The following is a 21,716-nucleotide window of genomic DNA, read 5'->3' as shown; positions in this document are numbered from 1 at the left end:
ATCCTGATTTATTCAACATAATCTAATAAAACCTCACAAGCTCCAGATAATCTTTGGATTTTCTGGTGTATTGCGGTCATTGGAAGCAGCATGCTACACACCACATGAATTTCATGTGTTCACCTGGAGCAGTTTCACTTTAACAGCGTTGATTTGTCAGACAGGCCGTTCTGGGGTGTAGGGGGCGGTGTGGACCAGTTAGTTGGAGAAACACCTAAACACAGAAGTTAATCAGTAGCTAAGTGGAGCCGAACGTGTTACTGTGTATGTACGAGTCATTACTATTATCGATTAGTCAGAGTTGTGAATGGACATAACCTATTTGAGGACACACTCCTCTGAAAGGTGACGACTTATTTACGTGTTTCCTCTATGAAGCCTGGCAACCCGGTGACCAAAGGCTGAGGTTCTGTGCAGCCAGCTGATCCCAGCTCCTGACAGGCGGCTGTAGCTGTTTACGACTGCCATGCCAAAGCCTCGGTGATCAGAAGGACTTGTTTATAACAGGTAAAACGTTCACTTTGCCCATTATCGCAGCTGCTCACTGCTTTTTGTGTTTGGGTTACTAGCTGGTCATGCTAACAAGTTAACATGCTATCGTTAGATATGTAGCTCTGTACCTAGCATAGCTAAGCTAGCTATTAATCCGCAGTTAAAACGATGCTGCTGTTTGTAGCTAGCAGGCTAATTTTAAAACTTCCGGTCATCGTTGGGCGAGTCACGTTAAATTCCCCCAAAAGCTGCGTTCACTAGCTAAACGGCTAACGCTGGTTAGCTGTCTGTTTGGCGAAATGTACCCATCATCTTCATTGTCACCAATAATGAAACGTTACGCTATAGGAACCACATTTAAAAATCTATAACCAACAATAAAACAAAGCCCTGACCTATTAAAATGTCACGCCAGCCTCCATTCAAAAATTGTCAGATTTAACGTTGAGACAGCACAAATGTTCCGCACAGAACAAGTTAAATAGCTTATTAAATGTACTAAACGCCTCAATACTATTATGTGTTTATGCATCAGAATCAAATGATAAAGACAATTATTTCATCTCCATTTGAAAATTAATTAGTCTACAATGAGGGATTTAGCTGCGTATTAAAGCAAAAAACAACAAAGAGACAGAGAGTTTTTGTTATATTAAAATCCGGTTTGAGGGACAGTTACTTTGCTAATGCTTCATATTTAATGTTGTGACACATTTTAGCTCTAGGACAGCTAAAGAGATCTTATTTTGAAAGTTTTCCCGGAAATGTCCTCCTCAGCTCTGTCTCTCTTGACACATCCTCGTTTTGTGTTAAAGGTCAGCTGGCTTTAGTTTTCTGATTGAAGTCCTGCACTGTGCTCGTTTTAAATGCCTTCACACCTGGATGTGTGTTTGAAAAGGTTAGAAAGTTATTTTTAGGTTAGAGCTGCCCGTTGGCTTTGCTTCTTGAGTTCTGTCTGTGATGGTCAGGTTCTAGCTGTGAAGCTCTTTGTCTGTTGAAAGATTGTATTGATCCATGGAGACCAGATGGCATGAGTGGTGTCATCTTTCATCTGCTCTCCTCTGGTTTCTGCTGGGTGCAGGTGTATTATACTACAATTTATTATATATTTATCTTAAGGTAAAATAATAAAAATTATATAAAAATAAAATTGACTTCTGTGAGCTAGGGATGTGGTATAGATGGAGACAGGAAGAGGTTCGAGATAAGAACCCTGTGGCACACACGTGGAGAGCTGTATACATGCCTAATTCAGAGTCCAGACAGGAAAATCTGGTGATATACAGGGTCAAAGGCTGCAGACTGGTTGAGTTGGATTAGGACAAAGGACTGGGTTGCAGCTTTTGCAGTATGAGGGGGCACCACGACCATCCGCCTGGGGTGTTGTGTAAAACGACCGCTTGTGGAAGCAGACTGGTTGACATCAAGGGAGTGATTTAGAGATCCAAGTTTTGAGTTTTGCTATGATCAGTACCTTATCAGTACCCTGCTGGTTGTTTGTTCTGCTGCTACTGAAGTAATTCTCGTCCTGTTCACATGCATTATTAGCTTCAGGCTGACACGTCAGCTTAGTGACTGTAATCTATCTGTGTAATGTAACTGTGTTTGTCAGACCTGAGGGGATGGACATTCCTCTGCACCACTGAGTACGCAGTTAGCTTCAAACTTGTAATGTCACGAGAACCACAAGGGCCACGTGACTCAATCCTCAGTTTCATCCCTGCCTGACATGGGGCCACTTGGGTGGGAGTCGGAGCGGGTTCCCAGATTTTCTGAAGCTGAACTGAGGGGGTTGATGCCAATTTCAGAGTGATGTGGTGAGTAGATCAGGAGTGAGACGGAGAGATTGTTTTGGTTTATGATTAGTTTATGACCTGATGAGTCCCTAGATCGAGGAGGATGAGATGGATGATTTGATAGAAGAAGGTTCAGTAGCTGTTTGTACTTCATCACCTATGATAATTCTTTTCATAGGCATATTATTTTGGAAAATATTTGAAGCTGAGTTATGTTATTATCTCTTCGTCTGTGTACGAGTATCTTAGCAAATTTCACAAAACAAGATTTGATTGTGAGTGACACTGAGATGTTGCGGCCACTGTAGAAATTTGTCTCTTTTCATGTAACTTCTGCTCAGTTTTTGTTGACTTAGTCAGAGAGGTGATGGTTTATGTTTCAGTTTGCACACAGGTAGAATATGCAGCTGAGCTGTTGCACTGGACAGCATTATATAGCATATAGGTACATATTTAAGTGGCTAGGAATTGTAAAAAGAAAAATACAGTGAAATTCTTATTGCAGCGTATTACATAACTGCAGATGAGCTGGGTCATCTGTTTACTTGTTGTACAGCTCAGCCTCAGGCCAGCAACATCTGACAGATCACACATTTTCTGTCTAACAGTTCCAGCTACAGTGCTGCCAGAAACTGTCCTCAATAAGAAACTGTGAAACAGGGCAGTCTATATTAACTACTGGAAAGTAGGACACTTGGTTTGGACCTGGAGACTCAAGGAGCGTTAAAACTTGGAGTTAATATTTTCTGTTGGTGAAACAATATCCCTTTCTGCTAATGAATTCAAACCAGTCCACTGTCTGACGCAAGGCATCAGATCATCAGCAAAATACACAGAGGAGGCTGCAGGCTACTGAATGTGGATGCAAAGAATGCAGGTGTCAACATTAAAAAAAAAAAAAAAAAATTTAATAAGGAAACAAATACATTGAACAAATTTGTTAGACTTTGGTCAGATCCTTTTGGTGAAAATTACTTTATAACCACCAAACAGATCTAAATGATTGGCTCACATTAGAGTACTAGTTTACATTATAGGTTCTGAATCTCCTCTCAACAGCAACCTTTTAAACTTGAATCTTGCCATTCACATCTTCTCATTAACCTCTTCATCCTGCTTCTTTGCAGGATCCAGACTTCCAGATCCTTATGGCTGTATATGATGAGAACATCCTAAAGAATCCTTTCTACTTGGCCTTGGAGAAGCAGAGACCGGACCTCTGCAGCCGAGTGGCAGAGCTCCACAGCATCGTAAGTCACACCTGTCATCTCCCTTGGACGGAGTTTAGCTTCTTTAGTTAGATTTTACAAGCAGCCTGTGTGTATATCAGAATAATCAAGAACCATTTCACCCTGATGAAGCCAGGACCAACACCATGAATTTGCTGTGTGAGCAATCTCAAAGTTTAGATAAAAAATATGCTGAGTTATCTTCTGATCTTCTGATCTTTGGTTAATTTTCAATGTAAAAGTAAATGGTTAGCTGTCAGCCCACTTCCTTCCTGAGCAGGTCGAGGTGTCTGCCTTTTCTTTTTGGTGGTTTTATCACAATTCTCTCAGATGCTTCCTCCTCTAACACTTTGCTCTTGCTGCATTTCTCAGTTTAGCCTTCATTGAGGAAAGGTGACAGTATTAGATGAGAGTCTGTTGATGCGATGCTGACTTTGATAGCGTGACTGATAAGAGTTTTCTTAGTCAGATGAAACTTTAAAAGCCTGTAAGAAAATGCAGCCATTGGGAAAACTGTCAGCTATCGAATGACCTAAGCAACTGCAAAAATCCTTTTAAATGTGTTTTAGCTTGTTAGGGCATTTGAAACCCCAGCAGATAAGGATCAGGTGTCTGAATGCAGACATGCAGCAGCTCTGACTCATCAGGATTCCTCTGGAAACTCAGATGATCTGAATGCTGTCAAAACATCAGCAGATCACAGGAAAATACTAATCTTGTAATCTAACAGGATTACAGCTGCAGATACATATTTCACAGCAGGCTGGACTTGGAAAATCAGTTACACAAGACACAGCATATCATATCATTTGGGTACATCACATATTGTACAATATAGCAAAGTTTCACAACCTTTTCTGGCTTCTGACCACATTTTTTAAACCGTGCCATGACCCAGCAAATAAATTGGGCAGCCTTCATAAGAAAGTAGCTCTAAGTCTATGTAGAAGGGAACATGAAGCATAATAAAACTAAAAACAAGCTAAACAAAAGCAGAGGTATGAACCGTGGGTTTACACCCCTCTCCTTCTGCATGCTCTCTCAAGGTCACGTTATACATTTTACATTTTCACTGTGTCACTTTGCTGATGTTCAGGTTTATGTTCCAAATCTGTCAGTGACATTAGTGATTGGATATCTTCTGAATCTAAGCTGAAGTTCTTGTCCTTGTCTCCAAGGCAAGGACATGCAGTTGTCTGAGCATCTTTGTATCTGTGGCGATGCTGTTTCCTACATTTGTGAAGTGCACAAATCAGCTGTTCATCTATCTCCTAGTTTGAACACACTGAACGCATCTAGTCACTGAAAAAATGTGTTGCTCATTCACATCAGCAACTTAAACTTAACAGAAAGTCTTTAATCAAGAGGAAACAAGTCAGGAAGGTGAGAGGTTGGATTTAGGTTTGAGATACAGTTGTGTAAACCACTTATTGATTATATTAAAACTGATCATTCTCTGTCCCATCCTGCAGGTTCTTATTCCGTGTTGCGGAAGTTTGACTGTCAGCAGCTACTCTGACTCTCAGTTTGACAGCTACGTTCTGCAGCCTGTGGAGGATGGATATCAGACCGTGGATGGAAAGGTCATTATTTTTACATTTCACATTTTTTAACACAGTAATTAATCATTGTAATGTGGGTTTTTGTACACAAGAACCTACAGTTACTCAATAGCAGCTTTGTCTCCGTGGAAAAAAGTTCAGTGTCTGTAAATATTGTTAATTTTAAAACGTTCAACATAAGTGTGATGATTTGCATGATAATTAGAATAACATACCTTAAAAGTTCTGGTAATATGATATGAGTGAACTGAAACTGCTGTGTACCTGTTGTTGTTTGTTTCAGGAGGTCAGGATCCAGGACAGGCAGGTCCTGCTGGGGTCCGGTTTCCCAGCTCCAGCTTCGGTCCCCATCCTGTTCGAGGAGACGTTCTACAATGACCAAGAGCAGAGCTACAGCATCCTGTGCATCTCCCGCCCCGTCGAGGTTGACCCAAGTCCTGCAGAGCAGAACCCGCCGCCCCCTTACTGTCTGAAGAGCCTGGAGGACGTCAGGGAGTTCCTGGGCCGACACACCCAGAAACTGGACAAGTTCATCCAGGGCTTTGGTCAGACTTTCAAGGAACAGGAGAGGAAGGGACTCAGACACCACATAGTAAGAAGAACTAAAGATTAACAGACTACTGGTGATGATCTTTCTGATGCTGTTGTTTCCTTTAACACTAAATATTACCTGTTACTATAATAACTGACTTTTATAAGATGAAGGTTGTTCCAGAGCTTTCCTGCAGTACTGATGGTTACCCTGTCTTCTCTTCACTCAGGACTCGGTAAACGGTCTCTACACTAAATGTCTTCAGTGTCTGCTGAGAGACTCTCGCCTGGTGAGTAGAAACTGTCCTACAGAATCAGGTGTTAGTTTGACCCAGAGGAGACTGGTGGTGGTAATTAAAGATGTTAGTGATATTACTGATCTGACAGTTATGATTGAAGTTTTCATCAAGATAAAATAAGTAAACCTGTATTACGTTCCTGCTCTTCAGATTGTGGATTTTGTTGCTTTTCTCTGTTTTATATCTGTTTGTGAATTAAATATATTTTGGTTGGTCAACAGTTTGTTAAAGCCTTGGGTTCATGGAAACTGTTACTGCCTTTTTTGTTTAAGTGTATCTGAATAATGAAAAAAAATGTCAGAGAAATGAAGGAATATTAAAAACATTTAAGGTGTTAGCTGCGATCAATTCAACTGCAGCATCCCTTGGAAACCTTTAATGACTGTAGAAATCAAGATAATAGAGAAAGAACATAGGAAGTTGCAGAAGAGTTCTGTTTCCTAGTTTAGTGAATGTTGGGCATGAAGCTGCAGAGCGAGTGGAGTTGGTTGATTCCTCCTGTTGGACCACTGACCTGAAAAGCTTTGGATGACAGAGATTTCCTAAAAACAAATACAGTTAAAGTGAAGCAGCAGATTTTGAGTTGTTATATGTTGACTTTAAGTCTCTGATATAAGTCAGTCGCAGCAGCCTGTCCTAAATAACAAGGACATGGTTTGACGTGACTAGTTAATGCTGACCTTTTCTAAACCCAGACAGTCTTTTCACAACACTGTGTGTAATATACATTCAAGTGCACTAGCTTAATGTGTTTATTCTTTCTGTGTGCAGTGAGTATTATGACAACGGTTCCAGAGCCTAATAAGATAATTTGTCATAATTTGTTCCTCGTTTCTGCCCAATTTTCTCCCTGTCCACATTAACAAGATGACTCAGCTAACATTCTGTGACTAATGAATTTCTCAGCTGATGAATGTTTTTTTGTTTTCTACAGAAACTTCTGGCAAAGCAGGAGCTTCAGATGACTCTTCTCAAACAGGCAGTGGAGGTATCTTTACTCTCTCTTCCTCCAGCAGAAAAGCACAGGGTTACTCTGTGAGAGGAGACAGACCCACTCATCACAAACATGAGAAGATGACAAATACACAGCTGAACTTTAAGCTTGTGGCTTCGCTTTCTCAAAATAGTTTTATAAACTAAAATGTTTTGTTGTTGTTTTTATTCTAATTTACCAGATATATGTTCATCATGGTATCCATGATTTCATCTTTAACTTTGTGGGAACGCTTGAAGCCAGCCAGGTAGGTCTGACCCTTCTAAGACTCTGACAGAAAAATTACTCTGACATCTCTGCTGCAGCTTTACTTTAAAGGAGTGGAGTTTTATTTGCAGTAAAGATAGTTTTAAGATTTTTACCTCTGAAGAAGCACTTCTCAAAGCAGTATTATAATTTCTGAGATTTGATCATTAGCAAAACCTACACTTCTAAACTAATCCTGTTCCTATTTAACACAATCAGTTGGATATTATTACAGAACCTAAAACAAAAGGACACATTGCAGTCCATGTTTCAGTGAGGTGTGATTAGAGCAGCTGGACTGGGACAGAAATACAAAGGGAACCGTTCAGGCTGCAGCACATTAGTTTCTATTATACTTCACTCAGCGTCAACTACTGACATGTAGAAACTACGTCTTTGAGATTTTTAGTATCAGTGTAAAGTCTGTAGTGTCACAGAGCTGCTGTCTCCTCATGTTGTGCTGCTCGTTAACAGGACGCTGCCTTCAACAAAACCACCAGGAGTCTGCAGGAGCTGCAGCAGAAAGACCTGGGAGTTAAACCTGAGTTCAGGTCAGTTCAACCTGATTCAGGAATGTTCAGACATCTGAGAGCTTTAATGCTAGAGAGCGCTGAATGAATGACATGAAGAGGAGCATGTGAATTTAATAGTTTTTGTTTTCAAATTGATTTTCTTCTAATATCACCTAGAAGATGTGCTTTCTAAACTAGACACCTGTTAGTGTGTGTGTATTAATGTTGACACTGTCTTAATTTTAGAAATTAGTTTAAACCTGTGCATCAAATTCTTTGGTGTTTCTGACCCTGAAAAAGACAGACGTACATGTCCATGATTACCACAACCTGCAAACTGAAGCCCTTTTTATATTTTTCACTCATAACATATGCTGCTGTTTTGTTTCTGTAGTATAAACTTGTCTCGAGCCAAGAGAGAGCTGAGTCAGCTCAACCAGTGGACCTCCCCCCTCCTCAAACTGCTCTGCCTGCGCAGAGTCGCCCTGACCGCCACCCAGACCCCCAGACGCACCGGTATATTCTGTGTGTGTGTGTGTGTGTGTGTGTGTGTGTGTGATTTAGTTTCATTTAGTTAGTGAATCTGAAATATGGAGCTTGTATCCAGCTTCAACCTTGCTTTGTAGAATCACATTTCTACAGAACTTTACACAACACTAACTGAAGTAACCTACTGGGGCTGTTGTGTCTTGCAACACTTTTTACAGATAATACGTCATTTCTGTTGAAATAAATCTGTCAGAAGTGACTAAAAACAAGTTTATTCAAACATCCAGATACAGACGGGCTGCCTCACTCGGCTTTAGACACATTTACACCAGACTGGCCTCTGGCAGCAGTGGGAGGTTTGTATAAAGGGAGTTTTTCTCAGCTGCCTGTTGTCATCAGGTGGTTTTTGTGGCTTCTGCCTCTGTCAGAGGTGAGAAGCAGGTTGACTGGCTGCACTACAGAGTTTCACAGTACTGAAAACTGAAGCTTTTCTTATTTGAAGTTATTGAATTGTAGCTTTAATACTGTAAAAACACCAAGAATCTGTCTGTCCACTCTCATACACACTCATTCACGCGTTTAAGTGGACATTTATCTGTGCAGATGTTTCTGAGGTTTAGCATGGATGTGAATTGGACACACATGGCTGAGCTTTTGACTTCGGCCACCAAAAACGAATTGGATCCTCCATGAGTTCAAGTGGACGTTTGTTGTAAATTTGAAGAAATTCCCTCAAGGTGTCATTCACAACAATCAGACAGATGGATAAATGTGAAAAATATCACATAGCTGTTGCCAGCGCATAGACTTAGGAACACACCTGATGAGGTTTATTACAGCCAAAGATGTACAGTAATGAAATCGTGGGGCTTTGGGCTGAAACAATAAATCCTATTTATGTCCAAATTCTACATTCCGTATTATTTATCAGAAGAAGGTGAGCTTACATCTGCACTTACAGTATATAGCGCTTTTCCACCTAACTGGTACTCAAAGTAAGTGCTGGTACTGCCTCTCATTCACCCATTCACACACATAAGCACGCACACTCACACGCCGATGGGGGAATCGAACCACCGATCCTATGATTGGCAGACAACTGCTCTTTCTATTGACCACAGCCAACCTCATTACTAATTGTCCTCAGATTTAACTCCTCAGTAAGTAAGGAATATTTGGTCCGGACTGTATTTACTGGAAGTCATCTGCTCGTCTCTGATCAGTCAGACTGAACTGTGTGTGTTCTCTAAACCTCCTCAGTAGTCTGTGATCAGATCAGCACCAATGTCCAGTTTGTTTTGAGAATCCACCCCCAGTGGCCCACAGCGACCTCGCTGTCAGTCTGCAGAGTGATACGATCTGCTCCTAATTAATGTTTGTCAAGCAGCCAACTCAGTTATTGGGTTTGGACTGAGGAAGAAGCTGTCAGACACACTTAGTGGAAGATGACTTTGTGTTCCTTTTGTGAATGTCTTGTGTGTTTTCCTCTGCAGTCAGCATAGAGGCAGTTTGTGCAGACGACCTGCTCTCTGTCATCCTCTATCTGCTGGTGAAGACGGAAATCCCCAACTGGTGAGGGCGAATCATTGTCACACCTTTGACCTTGGGGCGTGCCGGGTGCAAACACAGAGGCTGAAAATATTTTTAGAACATATAAATGTCCAGGAGCATCACTTCAGTCTGTGATGTGGAGGAAATTAAAAAATGTAAATATATTTTTATATATCATGAAGCTGATGTTATGAGAGCTTATACCAGTTTAGTTTTTAGCAGAACAGAACTTTTCTAGACTTCTGTTGCATGTGTCCCAGTATTTTTTAATCATGTTGCTGGATTCTAATTTAGATTTAAATAGATGGATATTTAACAAAAAACAATCAAATTCCTCAGTTTCATAAGAGAGAAGATCACTCACTAATCACTAATGAGATTTTGTCAGTCTATGTATAGATCACATGTACAAACAGCCGTGGTGCTTCACAGACTGACTTCACTATTCACTTAAACTCTGGCTGCAGCATTTCTCTTCTTGCTGTTTGTCTTCAGGATGGCCAACCTGAGCTACATCAGGAACTTCTGCTTCAGCCACTCCAGTAAAGATGAACTCAGCTACTGTCTCAGCACCTTCGAGGCTGCAGTGGAGTACATCAACCTGGGGAAGCTGCAGAACACACACTCGGTAAGAGACATAGGAGCTGTACTCTGCTGTCACACTGTAGTTTCTCAGCAGGAGGTAATGCTCCTGATGGTTGTTTTGTTTTTTCTGCCCCGTTAGCACTCAGGTGAGCTAAACGACAAGGCGTTGTTCAAAGAGAAGATGAATCTGCTGGCTCAGAGCGCCACAACACCCATCCACTGCCTGTTTGAGGTGAGCTGCACAAAAATGAACCATGACTCTGCAGGACACAGCAGCTGCCACGTCCCAGAATCCATCAGAAATAAACTAGAAACTAAAATTACAGATTCCACGACACTAACCTTTTAAAGCTGAATGTTAAGTTGGATCGTAACAAAATATTGGCTCCAAAAAATGTCACATTGCGTTGAAGTGAGATTTTTTTTTTATCCTTTTATTTCTCCCGTGTGTGTTTCAGCACATCGCAAATGGAAACGAGTCAGAGGTCAAACGTCTGCTGAGCGAAGGAGAAAGTGACGAGGAGGTTAAGAAGATGTGTCACCCCCTCTGCTCCTGTGACCTGTGTGACCTCCAGCTGTCTGGGTCAGCGCTAGCATGACTCTAGCTTGCCCTCCCTGTCCCTGCTCTGCTATGCTCTTCTACTGTCTGCTACGCTCTGGAAAGCCCTTAAAGACGTTCTTCATTATCACATTACAATAAATAAATAAATAAATACAAGTTAAAAACCATTGCTAATACATTTCATTGAAATTCTGTGATTTGTTAAAAGAGAAAACTGTTCGAAATTAATATCTCTGCTCCGACTTGACAGGAAGCATCAACATCACCTCTCCACAATAAGAAACATTACTTATTGTCCCTTGAAGTAGCTCAGCTACAGTCGCCTTTTTCAAGTAGCTGATTTGTTTCATGTAATGTAAATAATCCTCATCAGTCCAGGTAGGAGATTAAAGAAATCTGGTTTCCTGTGCAGATTTCTTTGCCGTGTAACATTCAGAATATAAGGCTGCATAGAAAGAAAGATGAAATCCTTAAATCGAACTATGCCTCGTCACTTTTAAATCAAGTTGGGTTTTTAAACTGTGTCTGCAGAAGTCAGAATAAGTCCGTTTCTGACCATATTTGTTTGTGTCTGTATCTGTATGAATCGACAACACAAGCCCCACACACACACTTTATTAGGAAACACTGTGATTTCTATGTTTATTTCTTCTGATATTTCTGCTGAAGCTCATTTCCCTTTTTTACATTTTCTGTTGCATCAGGGCTGTAAATCAGGAACAAAGAACTGTTCACACTTTCACTTCCTGTTAAAGCACACACATACACACACCAGGTGTTCAAGGCTATTTTGCTTTTTCTGTATCATCGCATCAAACTCTGAAATTACATGCGTTTATTACTGACATCAATATTTAACACGTGACATGAACTGTTTTTGTTGCAGCTATAAACTGTTAGGAAACATCTACAGTGGCCCACAAGGCACAAGATTCCAATATACATCAAATTTCCTTGATATCAAAAGAAATTAAAACAATATTTAACATCTGACACGGTCACCATCATCATCACTGTAACTGAGATCACTTTGAGTTTCAGTATGTGACACTGCCGTCTCCTCCTCAGCTCTTCAACTCTTGTAAACTGTTTTGTTTTCTGTTGAAGGAGGTTGAACGACCCGTCCATCGTCACGCCGTTCTCCAGAGACGACCGAGGTTATACTCCGCTGCACGCTGCTGCTGTCTGTGGTGAGGAAGATGAAACATGAGACATTATGATGAATCACGTGTAAAAACAACAAACCAACCTGTACGTTTGTGTGTCAGGTCAGGCCCAGCTCATAGACGTGCTAGTTCATAAAGGAGCACCTGTAAATGCCACCGACTACCACGCCCTCACACCACTGCACCTGTCCTGCCAACGGGGATACCAGGGAGTCACAGTGAGCGCACACACACACCCCTAAACACACTCCTGCTGCACTACATTTGTCTGTGTGTGTTTTCACAAGAGAATTTAATGGTCTGAATGAGCACTCCGGTCTCATTTCTGTAGATGTTACTGTGACAGTGCCTAACCCTACACTACATCAGATCTAATAACATTTATGTTTCACTTTCAACACGACAAAGTCTGAATTGTTTGCAGTCACATCAACAAACTGCAAAAAGAAAAACTAACTTCATCAAGTGCAGAAGTGAGGTCAAGATGTCAGGGTCTGTTTCGGATTAACATACAGTGTACAGGTAAATGCCCGGACGCTCTAGTCTAGATCATATTCTCTTCAGGTAACAGTGTCTGTATGGTAGTAACCTAAAAAACCAACAAAAGTAAAGTTTTAAAGCCACTTACAGAGGGAAACATCAGTATCAAAGGAAGAAGTAAGTAATGATGTAGAGGATACAGAAGATAATTAACAGGAACAAATGCTATGATACTGTAAAAATGAATGTGATGTGTTTTCCGTCCTGTAGCTGCTGCTGCTGCACTACAAGGCGAACACAGACGCTCAGGACAACAACGGCAACACACCGCTGCACCTGGCCTGCATGTACGGACACGAAGACGTAAGTCAAGCACAGACTTTGTCTTTAGTACAACCACTATAACCAGCAGTATGTATAGTATTTACTTTACTATAATGATTTTCAACTTGCTCCAGTGTTTCTAGTTTGGACAGTACATGTGTGTGAACTGTTTCTCTGCCTTCAGCATATTCAGATTTCTTTCTGCTTCTGGCTGAAAGTTCAAGCTAGAAATTGAAGATTTTATTGGAGAATTGGAGGATTTAATTTAAATATCGCCAAGTTGCAGATTCTCAAATGTTTTCAATGTCTTCATCAATTAACTTATTTTAAATGTAAGTGGTGTTGAAATGCTGCGTGTTATGTGTCAGTGTGTGAAGGCCCTGGTTTACTATGACGTCCAAAGCTGCCGCCTGGACCTGCAGAACGATAAAGGCGACACGCCGCTGCACGTGGCTGCACGCTGGGGCTACGAGGGAATCATCCAGGTGCTGCTGGAAAACGGAGCGAGCACGGACATCCTCAACAAGATCAAAGAATCACCGCTGCAGTGTGCACTCAACTCTAAGGTCGGTGACTGGATTAAGACCAAAACACTGGCAGATGTGTGAAACATTGGCTTTAATAAACAAAGACAGAACAGACAGCTGTGCAGCGCTCAGAGTGTCCATCAGTCGTTGAAGCTGTGTCACTTAACGAGCTGCAGAAAACAGAATCAAAGCTTCGTTCACAATGTGGAAAGTGACGTTTATGTTTCAGATCTCTGGAGTTTAGCAAATCGGATCAGCTGCTGTGTTTGAGCAGCCGGGTCGTGGGAACACAGCTGACTGATCCTCTTAGTCCGGATTCATTTCAGTCTGAATATGACTTCAGATCAGCTGCACTAATCACCTTCTCTTTAGTCCAAAGTACTAACATTTCATGTAAATCGTGTTTTGTGTTCCTGCAGGTCCTCATGTTGTTGCAGTCGACTCAGAACGGACGTCGACACAGTGGAGTCGATGTGAGTCTTTGTCAAAATGAGTTTAGAACAAGGATATAAATTCATAACTAATGTTTCTTTCTGTAGAACAAGTTTTTCTATTACTTTAATAATTAATTTCTCATCTTTCAGGAGATTTAATGTAAAGTCATGTCATGATGAAGCAGATGCTGGTTTTATGTTTTTCCACAAAAACAGATGTAGAAAATATAAAAATAAATATTGTAACCAAACATATTTTCTTAAAATATGTTTAACTTAACATAACTTAAATGTGAGTATGGTGGGTATTTCTGTTGTGTACTACTTCATATCATGTACTGTAACTCGTCCAGTTTTCAGTCTTCACTGCAGTAGAATCAACAATGATTAATCTTTCTTGTTTAAAATTACACCGAACAAGGGCACTGTGTATAATGAGCTCTGTTACTTCTGATACTACAAACACATTCTGCTAATAATACCTCTGTGCTTAGATGAAGTTTAATTATGAAGACAGAACTTTAACTGACACGGGAGCATGTTCACAGTGTGGTAGAGGCTTACGTAAAAGATCTGGGTACTTCATTCATACCTGGCGAACCATAATTAAATCATCAATAATAATCAGAATAAATAATCAGAATCAGAGCATCACGTAAACTACAGCAGTTTTTAATGTGTTGTTTGTTTTTGTGTTATTTTCTCACAAAAATACTTGTTTCAACATTAGTTTTAGTTCCTCTGTGATAATTAGCAGACTTTCGTGTATCCAGCCCGTTCAAAAACTATGTCTGCAAATAGGAAGCTGTTTCACTTTAAAGCATTTAGAGCATCTGCCTTCAAATACTGTCTCTTCTTCCTCTCAGTCTCCCAGTCGCTCCCCTCAGGCCTCAGAGTGCAGCAGCCGCCGCTCCTCCATCTCCAGCACCTCCTCTCTGGGCTCCGAGGTCAAACCGGAGGCAGAACGAGTCCGACACAGAGAGGTAACGGACAACAAAACGTCCTCCGAGTAGGAAACAGCAGAACTGTACCCAGTTTTTATTTTATATGTACAGTATCTACAGAAAGTCATAGTATATATGTTAAGAATTTAGTTGCACTTCTGATTTGGAGAAAAAGTAGCTGACAGCAAGGAGCGAGTCTTGTAGTAGTTACAGCAGTAACAACTGTATTAGTGTAGTATTGTGGTATTAACTGTACTACTCATACTTGTACTTTGTAGTTTTAATACAAAGGAAGAAGCTGCTGATGCTGCGTGTATCTGTGTATCTGTGTGATTGACAGGTGGAGAAGCTGCTGCGTGCTGTGGCAGACGGTGACATAGAGATGGTAAGAACAGTTCAGCAGCTGTCATCACATCATCATCATCATCATCATCATCATCGCCGTTTTTATCTCTGAGTGTTTGTGTTTCAGGTTCGTTACCTGCTGGACTGGATGGATGAGGAAGAAGAGGATGAAGGAGAAGTTCAATCGGACGCTCTGCTGTGCCACCCGCTGTGTCAGTGTCCGAACTGTGCCCCCACTCAGAAGGTCTGACAACTCTTAATAATAATAATAATAATAAACTGTCTCTTTATGAATTGTTTTTATTTGTCTACTGCATAACTTTTTATAACATATTTTTTAGACCTCAAATAGAGTTTTTCAACAAGTTGAATGTTTAATGTCCTGAATGTCCTCAGGTGTCAGGTATCATGTATCCGATCCCTTCTGTGTTTCCTGCAGCTCCCTGTCCTGCAGGCCGGAGCTCTCAGCGTTAACAGTCACAACGTTGACGGCTTTACGCCACTCCACGTCTCCGCCCTGCACGGCCACTCCGCGCTGGCTGCCCTGCTGATCCGCCATGGAGCCAATGTCAACGCCCGCACCAACCAGAGCTCCACGCCGCTTCACCTGGCCAGCCAGAACAGCCATGTCCAGGTAGGAACAGAACAGGAGCAAAGCAGGCTGGGAAGTAAGATCCAGCTTTTAACAACACTCAACAATAAGGAGACTGAAATTAAATGTAAATGTTCCTGACTGTAAGTGTAGTAGCACATAAACAGCTCATGAAAACTGAGAGAAGTAAATCTTGTATATTTGTTAGCACAGAACAAAAAGACTTTTGCTGTCTGTGTCCTCGGGGGGACTAGGTGGTGAGGTTTTTGCTGGAGTGCAACGCCAAACTGAATAAGAAGGATCAGTACGGCAACACGCCTCTGATACACGCCTGTCTCTGTGGAAACCCGGAGACAGCTGCCATCCTGTTACAGGTAGACAGACGCACACAAACAGGATGCAGTTTGTAGATGTATTAAATTGTTTGTCTTACATGTAAAGATGGACGTGTGTTGCAGAGCAACGCGTTGGTGAACGTAACAAACCTGCAGGGCAACACGGCTCTGCATGAGGCGGTGCGCGGTGGACACCAGGTGGTGGTGGAGGAGCTTCTGAAGGCTGGGGCCTCACCCGGGGTCAGGAACAAGAGGCAGAGGACGCCACTGGACTGTGCCTACGAACTGGGCGGCAAGGTAGTACTACACTAGTATGAGTACTACATGGACCGTAGGGGGCGACTCATGCTGGACTTTAAGCTTTGGAGCGAAGTGTATTTTAATTAATGGCCGATTTCAATACAGTGTTTTTTGTGTTTTATGTGTAAAATATATTGAAAATGTGAAAATAGGTGGAATTCAGCAAAAAAAGTCTGATTCCTGAAGGGTTAACTGGTTTAGTTAGAAAAAGATAATTAACTTAAGTTATTGAGTTACTTTATGTCTTGAAAGTAAGATGTTATTACCTGTAACGATGATCCATTAATTAAACAGCACCCTACTAATTAGCGTTAGAAATTTTAATCACAGGAAATGTGTCAGAATTCATTTCATTTAGACCATTTTACACCCACAACAGATGAACCAGTAAAACACCACATTAAATATGTTTCTCTTTGCTTTTTCAGAACACTGAGATTCTGAGAGCTCTGCAGAAAGCGTCCGGACTTTCCCCCGATGCTGAACCAATCAAACTCCTCTCAGTGCCCAAAGGAGCTCTAGGTAACTAATATCAGCATTTATTCTTGTCCAAAATACCACAAAGAGAAGCTGCCGTTCATTTCAGGTCTGTGTATGAATCTCTAAGGAATATTCAGATGTTCTGATTTCAGCCGGATTCCAGTCATTTTTCTTATGATTTTTACTCTGACGTGAACTGAAGCTTCAGTTCCAGTCAGAAATCCAGTGATCTTGTGTCAGTGATTAACGAGGACTGAATCTCTGCAGCTCATTCGTTCGTGCAGCGTCTGAGGCTGCAGGATAACTCCAACAGCAGGAGACAGGCTCAGTGCATCAACAGGTAAACTGTCGAGCAGCTTCACTCTGTCAGATAAACTGAAAGGCAGGAAGATTTGTGTTGATTTTGTTTGTTGTGCTTCGATTCAGGATCCAGCAGTTGAGGAAAGGTTCTTCAGGTCTTCCCTCCAGGTTTTCATCGACCTCGAACCAGGTACGTCGTAATATTCTCTCTGTTAAAATCCCTGATGCTTTAGTTTGTTAGTCCTCTAATTTAGTCCAATGTGAGAATGTCAGCAAGTATCTTTTTACAATATCTGCTTTAAATTTAATGTAAAGGATTCCTCTACAACTCTGACCAGCTGACAACGCTGAGGCTCCCACAGCACAGTTCAGATAGGATTAGTAATCAAGCTGGAACTCAACATGTTTACTCTACTACCTGATGGTTAAATTCATTAATGCTGTGGTTCATAGTGGACCATGACCTCCTGTGGTAAAAGGAGTGATGTGTGAGTATTAGAAATATTTCTCTCACAGAAACGCACAACCTGCATAAACAGTTTTGATATTACAGGATCCTGTAGTTTCTCATCTTCAAAGCTGCTGTTGTTTAGTCTGGTTACATCAGAGCGAACAGTAGTAATCAACTGCACCGAGACGGAGGGGAAGTAGAATCTGTCTGGTTCGTCCGTGGTTACCACACAAAGCGACTCACTTCGTACAGGGTTGAGATAAAAGGTACACTTTGCATGCTGGGATGTGGACGAGCAAAATCAACAGTTGTGAGCATCTAGTCAGAGAATAACAATGAATTTAGGTCCGACCAGGGCTACTATGAAAGTAGGCTGGCTCTTTAACAGGTGCTTCATCATCACACTTGAGCTTCAGACACATCTCAATGATGAGCAGAGTGAATCACTCTGATTTTAATTTGCGTGTGTGAAACGAGCGTGAACCACGAGGGGATGTTCAGTAAGTCTGTCCACTCATTCACTGATCAGGACCAGAGGAAACCAGCTCTGCTGTGGTGGATGCTCTGATTGTTCCTTCACTCATCTGTGTCTCATGTTGACCGTGGTGTTTTCTTTTCACAGGTGAAGTCGGACAGGAGAGGGTTGAGGCGAGGGGAGACAGTGGAGGTCTGTAGCCCTTCAGGAAGCCTCAAAGCCGGGCCCCGGCTGAGAGAGCGGCCCCTGGGTCGCTGTCACACCCTGGACACTCACACTCCAAGCACAACTGAGTACACTCCAAAAGATGAGACAGAATACACAAACATTCCTGAAACAGCTGGAGGTCCAGATGATCCGCAGCCTGAAATGGATGAAACACAGTCGACTAACGACTCGACCTGTACGGGCAGTGAATCATCACCGTCCCCGCCGTCGAACGCATCGCCACACACTGATAATTCATTTGACACATGCACAACAACCAACGGTTCTGCTTCACATGAGCCCGCTGAGCTGTCTGGCACCAACAACCAAAGTCTCCCGCCTGTAAATGCAGCATCAGAGGAGTCACCTGACAACCAGGCTCACACTGAAGCTGAGTCCACGCTGTCCACAAGCGATGGAAACTCCAATCCTACGCTCCCTCCTGACCTCCAATCCCACATCCAGACTGATCCGACAGACGGCAACCGAGCAGTGGAAACGAGCCCAGATTTGAGTCAGTGAGGCTGCAACTGAAATGAAGACATTTTTTAGGAGGTTTTGCAGAATGGTTGTACTCAGAGTGGATGTGATAGAGAAACACTGAACAGGTTAGAGGAGACTTGGCTCAGTGTCTAAGACCATGCCAAAAGGACTGAAGACAGCATATAATCTGATCTGACAGTGGAGGTGGTCTCTTCCCACAGTTCTTCTTTTACAGGGCACCTTCATTACTAAACACATTTTCTCTTCTACCTCTAGTGTTACTGACTCAGATGCAGATCGGTCTCAGATTTGTGCCACCGCTCAGCTGCAGTGGACATGGATGCAGTTTAGTTTGTGGTGCTCACACTTTAGAAAAATGAAAACTTACTGATCTGGAATCAAACCTGTAACAGTACTGAAAGACTGTTGTGACAGGTACCAGTGAGACCGCGGTCCGGTTCATTGTACGTCGTCAAACAGATCAAACCAGGATCAAATGAGTAATTGTTGACCAATTGTTGATAGAGGAAAAGTGTCTAAAAACGTAATTGGATCATTTCTGGTACCACTGTTGCATTTTGACGGACCTGAGCCTGTAATGTCTCCACTTTAGTGAACGAGTATAAGCAGCTGAGAACCGAGCAACAACGAAATGTAGTGAGTGACAGGAATATTCTGCAAAGTGAAGGTAAATTAATGTAAAATGACTTGACGACGACTCGATAGAGCACAAATTCATTATTGGTTACCTCTATCACGGACTTTACACTAAAGAAGGAACATTTTGAATCTGTAGAAATGAGCTGTGAGTGAAAAGAGGTTGTTTCACTAGTGTGAGAACCACAAACCAAATTTTGTTCACCTCCATTGTGCTGAGGAGGCACAAACCAACTGTACTGTACGTGTAGGATACCTGACTGTAAGAAGTCTCATGAAAGACTAAAACCAGCAATGAGATGTGTCGACTCACTGTAACGCGTGAAACCAGAACCTCTTGTGGAAAACAGTGTCAGAGACACTAAAGAGTGACGGTGATTCGAGGACACATTTTTAAGTAACAAAGAAATATGTCACTCAGTGCGGCAGTGGTAAATGGAGCTCTACGGCTCAGTCAACACACGTCCCTATTGGTTTTAGAAGTTTTGTTGACAACAAAGAAAATTGTACCTGAAAATCATCCATTAAGTAAGAAAAGTGTTTGTGATTTAGTCAGACTGGGCTTTTAAAGTCACAATCAAATGATAAAATGAGGATTTCTGCATCAATTGTCTCATTTAAAGTCTCAGATTTCTAATAACACACAGAAATCTTTGATTGATTCTGTTAATGATTTGAAACTTAACACAAAAATCACCAGACAGCTGGATTTGATGCTGAACCATCATTTCCCTGGACCTCAGCAGCTCGGGTGTTTGAGGGTTCATATTATTAAGTCAGAGTCATCCACTCTGAAAGGTCGTCTGTATCTCCTCCTCTCACCTGAGTTTGAAGCACTTTCTTCTTCTTTGCTTTTACAAAAAGACAAAAAGGGATGAAAACAGATGTTATTTAACTCACTTACTGTGTGATAGTTGTTGCTTTAGTTTTATTTTAAGTCAGTTCATTTCAAGTTGATGAGTTTAAAAAGGATTTATCATTCACTCCACTTGTTTTAGTAGGATCATGTTATTGATGACCCTTGTTGATGCCAGTGTGTTCAGAGAGGTTCAGCTTCTCCTGAATCTCAGAATGCTTTAAAGGATCAAACTGTTAATAGATGTTAACCATCTGTTAATTACCAAACGTAAATGTTCCATCTCTGCCAATTGATCTCCTTTATTTCAGCTGTTGGTTTTAGTTTTTCTATGAAAATCAAGAGACTTGGAATGTGATGCAGATCATTCTTAAACATTTCATCTTGATAATCATCTTAATAGTTTGTTACTGTATATGCAGTTATGTATTCAAAGTAAAAATAATTAACACTTAGCAATAAAAGTTTGTCACAAAGCAATAAAAACAACATAAATGAAACCCAGATGAAAACTGAAAACACAGCAGCACTTTGAGAAGGATAATTAATACAAGTTAATAAATATAAACACTGCATTTTTGTTATTTACTAAATAAATAAATAACAAAATTGGTGAAACAGTTAGGTAGAACTGAACCAGTGTGACAAATGTCTAGTGTTACATGATATTAAATCATTTAATATTGGTGTTTTTACTGATTCCAATCACGTTTCAGGTCTCTACAAGGTTTTTTTTAAAATAATGAAATCAACAGTTGAGTAAATCGTTCTGAAAACAGATGATTAGGAAATTTAATCAGCACGATGTCAAACACGTTAGAGTTATTGAGTGAAATAAAACAAATTCACCAGACTGTCCCTTTAACATCAGAAGAAATTTAATCTTATTTAAGACAAACTACTGTAGATGCAGTACTGTATAACTGTCAGTGTCAGTGTTCACTGTCATGTCCACTTCACTGACCCTGAAACTTCGCTGACCTTCTGCTTCGGACTGTTTCCTTCACCGTTAACCAGCTCATCTCACACACACAACCGTTCACAGAGTCTTTGGGCTGAAAGGATGTCAAACCCAGTGGAGTCTTAATTTTTTGTACCCCTGATTTTAATGCCAGGTTCTGATTTTGGTTTCGTTTGAAGATTATGTGAATGTGCCTTATTTAATTCACGCCCAAATAACCAGTAATAAACCTATGTCTTAGACTAATAGTGAATTTTATCAGTGTTGTTTTTTAAACTAAAGGTGCATTAAACATATGACGGCGTTGGTGTAATTAGATGGTGTATTTCTGCAACTAAAGGGGATAAACTCGACTTCTTGTGGTCTGTCAGGGAGTAATTTAATCATAATCATAATAATTTTATTTATTTGCATTTATATTTTGCAGCATATCTACCCTGAAAATTATTGATTTATTTAAACATGGAGCTCTTTCTAAGACTCTGGATGTGACCCAGAGTCAGCTTTAGACCACTGCTTTAATCTTTCTCAATTGTCAAAGCAAACTCATC

The 21,716-nt window shown here is 41.1% G+C and overlaps 1 protein-coding gene across 1 annotated transcript; it reads left to right on the top strand.

Moving 5' to 3' along the window:
* The first annotated feature begins 33 nt into the window (after positions 1–33).
* On the top strand, positions 34–21,418 carry ankrd27 (ankyrin repeat domain 27 (VPS9 domain)). Its single transcript, XM_026365591.1, has 28 exons — positions 34–507; positions 3,416–3,538; positions 4,990–5,100; positions 5,363–5,671; positions 5,841–5,900; positions 6,844–6,897; positions 7,085–7,150; positions 7,624–7,700; positions 8,056–8,177; positions 9,644–9,722; positions 10,197–10,329; positions 10,426–10,518; positions 10,745–10,869; positions 11,956–12,038; positions 12,117–12,232; positions 12,765–12,857; positions 13,187–13,384; positions 13,765–13,818; positions 14,646–14,762; positions 15,064–15,108; positions 15,196–15,312; positions 15,508–15,702; positions 15,915–16,034; positions 16,119–16,292; positions 16,724–16,817; positions 17,043–17,115; positions 17,202–17,265; positions 18,149–21,418. The coding sequence occupies exons 2-28, from the start codon at positions 3,437–3,439 to the stop codon at positions 18,728–18,730; spliced, it is 3,456 nt and encodes a 1,151-aa protein (XP_026221376.1). The 5' UTR covers positions 34–507; positions 3,416–3,436; the 3' UTR covers positions 18,731–21,418.
* Positions 21,419–21,716: the final 298 nt, after the last annotated feature.

The sequence above is a fragment of the Anabas testudineus genome, chromosome 6 (assembly GCF_900324465.2).
Source record: "Anabas testudineus chromosome 6, fAnaTes1.2, whole genome shotgun sequence".
In the NCBI taxonomy this organism is placed as follows: Eukaryota; Metazoa; Chordata; class Actinopteri; order Anabantiformes; family Anabantidae; genus Anabas; species Anabas testudineus.
The sequence above is the reverse complement of the archived record's forward strand: the minus strand, read 5'-3'. Positions and strand labels throughout refer to the sequence as shown.

Excerpts from the sequence above, each read along its gene's own strand:
- ankrd27 (XM_026365591.1), top strand. The coding sequence starts at position 3,437 with ATGGCTGTATATGATGAGAACATCCTAAAGAATCCTTTCTACTTGGCC. Across the intron at positions 8,178-9,643 it reads CCAGACCCCCAGACGCACCG|TCAGCATAGAGGCAGTTTGT; the intron begins GTATATTCTGTG and ends TTTCCTCTGCAG. Across the intron at positions 10,519-10,744 it reads CCATCCACTGCCTGTTTGAG|CACATCGCAAATGGAAACGA; the intron begins GTGAGCTGCACA and ends TGTGTGTTTCAG.